This window comes from Silene latifolia, chromosome 1 (genome assembly GCF_048544455.1).
Source record: "Silene latifolia isolate original U9 population chromosome 1, ASM4854445v1, whole genome shotgun sequence".
In the NCBI taxonomy this organism is placed as follows: Eukaryota; Viridiplantae; Streptophyta; class Magnoliopsida; order Caryophyllales; family Caryophyllaceae; genus Silene; species Silene latifolia.
The window spans coordinates 118,272,960-118,277,161 of record NC_133526.1 but is presented as its reverse complement, the minus strand read 5'-3'; the positions used below and the strand labels follow the sequence as shown (position 1 = coordinate 118,277,161).

At 37.9% G+C, this 4,202-nt stretch overlaps 1 protein-coding gene across 1 annotated transcript; it reads left to right on the top strand.

Moving 5' to 3' along the window:
* The first annotated feature begins 717 nt into the window (after positions 1-717).
* LOC141654134 (uncharacterized) lies at positions 718-3,636 on the top strand. Its single transcript, XM_074461806.1, has 7 exons — positions 718-1,069; positions 1,353-1,530; positions 1,633-1,822; positions 1,903-2,341; positions 2,512-2,825; positions 2,935-3,241; positions 3,389-3,636. The coding sequence occupies exons 1-7, from the start codon at positions 718-720 to the stop codon at positions 3,634-3,636; spliced, it is 2,028 nt and encodes a 675-aa protein (XP_074317907.1).
* The last annotated feature ends 566 nt before the right edge of the window (positions 3,637-4,202 follow it).

Below are 4,202 nucleotides of genomic sequence, written 5' to 3'. Positions count from 1 at the left end.
TTGAGTATAAATGGAAGCTTCTAATTTGTTCTGCGTGTAAGGGTTTTGGCCATGCTACTGTGGATTGTAAAAGAGCTCAGGGGAAACCTAAAACCTCTGGGCCTGTGAAGAAAGCGGTAAAGACAGTTTGGCGTCCTAAGCCTGCTCCTATTTCTGTTCCTAAACCAATGAATCCTCCAGTGGTTCTCCCTACCCCTTCTCCAAAAATTAGGGAAGATATTCCTTTCAGAACTCCAGTTGTTTGGCATAAGAATGGGAAGAACTTTATGGAACCTACTCCTGCAAGACCAATCATAAGATTCAGTAGGCAAGAGTTGATTGATAGAGGGTTTATCTCTCTTAAGTTTGTACGACGTTCGTTCCTAGGGTCCTTGAATAGTACATCAACTCCCATAGTTGGCATTGGGATAAGTGGTAGTGTTCTCCACCCATTGGTGGGGAATGAATAACTTTGGATTCTGGAATGTTAAGGGTCTGAATTTGCCTGCCAAACAAATATTTGTAAAATGGTTTATTCATATGCATAAAGTGGGATTATTTGGACTCCTTGAGATAAAGATTAAATATCTGTCTCAGAATAGTTTAAAAAATATTATTAATGATGGGTGAAGCATTAGTACTAATAATAGTTGGCACAAGGGTGGTTGTGTGTAGATTATTTAGAACCCATCTATGTTTCATGTTGAATTTGAGGATTATAGTGCACAATGTATACATATGAAAGTAACTAATCTGGCTACATCTTCTAACTTTCATATGAGTATGGTTTATGCTTTTAATGGTATTTTTGAGAGACTGGCATTGTGGGCTCAGTTACTGAAGTTATCTTCTGATATTCATGGCCCCTGGATTATCTGTGGAGACTTCAACTGTGTTCTTACTCCTGCTGAAAGACTAGGTGGTCATACTAGTATTGCTGAAATGGATGACTTCCAGTTTTGTCTGAATGGGTGTGGTCTTGTGGATAGTCCTGCAGTGGGATCCTTTTTTACTTGGAACAACAAGCAAGATGTTGCTACTAGAGTATACACTAGATTGGATAGAGCTCTTGTTAATAGTGATTGGACAAGTCAAGTTAAGATGTTGCTCATTTCCTACCCGAGGGTGATTTTTTCCACACTCCCTGCATTATGAAGAATCAGGTGGTAAACTCTACTAATGTCAAACCATTTAAGTATTTCAACATGTGGGGAGCTTTTGCTCTCTTCTTACCTAATCTTGCTACTTGGTGGAGTTCTAATTGCTAGGGTACCAAGATGTATAATGTGGTCACTAAGTTGAAGAGATGAAACAGCATCTAAAAGCTTTTAACAGAGATCATTTTTCTAACATTGAAACTTCAACTATTTTAGCTCCGAAAAACCTGGAATACATTCAGGAACATTTAAGGAGTGACCCTACTGATTCTGTTTGGCTTGCAAAAGAGCATGAGGCTATTGCAGATTATAAAGAACTGAAGATTGCTTGTGAAAGTTTCCTGGATCAAAAAGCTAAATCTGAATGGATTAATGATGGGGATTCAAATACCAAGTACTTTCATAGAGTGATTAAGAGTCGACAAATTCAGAACCAAGTTATCCATATTAAGGATCAAAATGGCGTGACTTGTACTGATCCTGGTGATGTATAAAGGGCTTTCCTGGACTATTACATTGGTCTTCTTGGTACTACCATTGATACTGATCCTGTTAATGTTAACATTATCAGGAAAGGGAAAGTTTGTGAAGCTCATCACTATGACATTTTAGCTAAGCCTGTCACTAAGGAGGAAATCATGGCTATCATTTTCTCCATTCCAGATAATAAGCTCCTGGCCCAGATGGTTACACGAGTAAATTTTTTAAGGATGCCTGGAGTGTGATATGTGAGGATATTTGTGATGCTATTCTTGATGTTTTTCAGAAGAAGAAAATGCTCAAGCAGCTTGATGCCACTATGCTGAATTTGATTCCTAAATGCAAGCTTCCTGCCAATGTCACCCAATTTCGACCAATAGCATGTTGTAATGTGCTATATAAAGTTATATCCAAATTGCTCAGTGCTAGGTTAGGTGCTGTACTGCCTGATCTAGTTAGTTTGAAACAGGGTGGTTTTGTACAAGGGAGAAGCATTGTAGAAAACATTCTTATCTGCCAAGATTTAGTTAGGCTCTATAATAGGCAAAGCTGCTCCCCCAGATGCATGTTCAAGATTGATTTAATGAAATCCTATGATTCTGTGAGCTGGAATTTTATTGAAGAAATGTTGGTTGCTCTGCAGTTCCCTAGTTCATTCAGGGATATGAGTATGCTCTGTGTTACAACAACATCCTTCTCCATCTCTCTTAATGGGGATATGTTTGGTTTCTTTCCTGGCAAAAGAGGACTCAGACAAGGAGATCATATTTCTCCCCTACTCTTTACTTTGTGTATGGAGTATTTGAGTAGGATTTTGGAGTGTGCTATAGATAAAATGCCTTTTAAATTTCATCCCCTCTGCAAACAACTAAGGTTGAGCCATTTGATGTTGCAGATGATCTCCTCATGTTTTGCAAAGGTGAGCCTCATTCTATTATGATTCTACTCAGAGCCTTCTCTGCTTTTTCAACTTCATATGGTTTAAATATGAATGCTTTGAAATCTTGTGCTTACTTTAATGGGATGGATCAACATTTGACAGCTGATATCTTAAAAGTTTCTGGTTTTGTTGAAGGAAAATTGCCATTTAAATACCTAGGTGTCCCTATTACTGCTGGTAGGTTAAGGAATAAAGACTGTACTGCTTTAATTGATAGAATAAGGTCTCTTGGTGCCAAAAAACTATCTTATGCAGGGAGGCTTATCCTGGTGCAGTCTGTTCTGTCCACAATGTACTCCTATTGGGCATCTATCTTTGTGCTACCCAAGTGTGTGATCAATAGAGTGGACTCTATTTGTAGAAATTTCTTATGGGAAGGTAGCTCTGAGTACAATAGGGCTCCTCTTGGCTTGGTACAAGGTTTATGTTAGTAAAGAGGAAGGAGGATTAGGCTTGAGGAAAGGGATAGTGTGGAATATGGCTGTTCTTAGTAAAGTGGTATGGTGGCTAGTTGTCAAAGCTGATAAGCTTTGGGTTAAATGGGTTCATCATCTTTATTTCAAAGGAAGTCATTGGTCCAATTACATTCCAACTAGTGACATAAGTTGGCATTGGAAGCAAATCTACTCTGTTATGATTGCCATTAAAAGTGGTTTTGATGGAGATCATTGGGTTGTTGGTAATGGTAAATTCACTACTTCAAGATGTTATGAATTTTTAAGAACTCATACTGACAAGGTTTTTTGGCATAGAAGTGTTTGAAATAGTTGGGTGTTGCCTAAACATTCCTTTAATGGATGGCTGATCTGTCACAATGCTTTGTTGCTGAAAGAGAAGCTGTTCAGACTTAATATTGCAACTGATGATACCTACTATATTTGTTGTGCTACATCTAACACTCTTGATCATTTACTCAATCAGTGTAGTTATGTCTTAGAGGTGTGGGGAAGAGTAGAAGGTTGGCTTCGGTGCTCTCTGTCTGCTAGTGATAAACTCAGGAGCATCAAACAGAAGAGATGGTCTAATATACGGAAAAGAGTCACTACTTTGATTGTCCTTGCAGTGTGGTACTCAGTCTAGCACCAAAGAAATCAGGCGAGGATCCAGGGGTTCCTTATGAAGCCTGACTGGATTGTTCATCAAATCAAGTTAGCTGTCAAAATTCGTCTCAAAAGTAGGCTGCCTATTGTCTTGTGTAATCGGGATAAAGCGTGGCTGAAATTTGTTGACTGTATTAAAAATTTGTCTTATAGTTAGAGTCAACTATGTATCATGGGACTAAATTTGTATGTGTTGATGTTGATTTAATGATAAAGCTTACCTTCTACCAAAAAAAAATCAATCATAGAACAAACCCTAAAAACAAAAATTTTGCAACATAAGATGGGCGATTTGAAGTATACAAATCGCTTGGGAAAGTATAGGCGATGTTTAAAAGTAATTAGAACCCAAATATCAAAATAGAAACATCAAATTCGGATTATAAGGGCTTGGGATTCGATGTTTTGAGCAATTGCTACCATAAATTGATAATAAGTTGAAGAAATAGGTTGAATGCTTTACCTTGATTGAGGTTTTTGAACAAGCAAGAATGAAATCCACAAGCAATTACCCCAAAGAATCACCCCAAATGTTTTGAGAGTGAA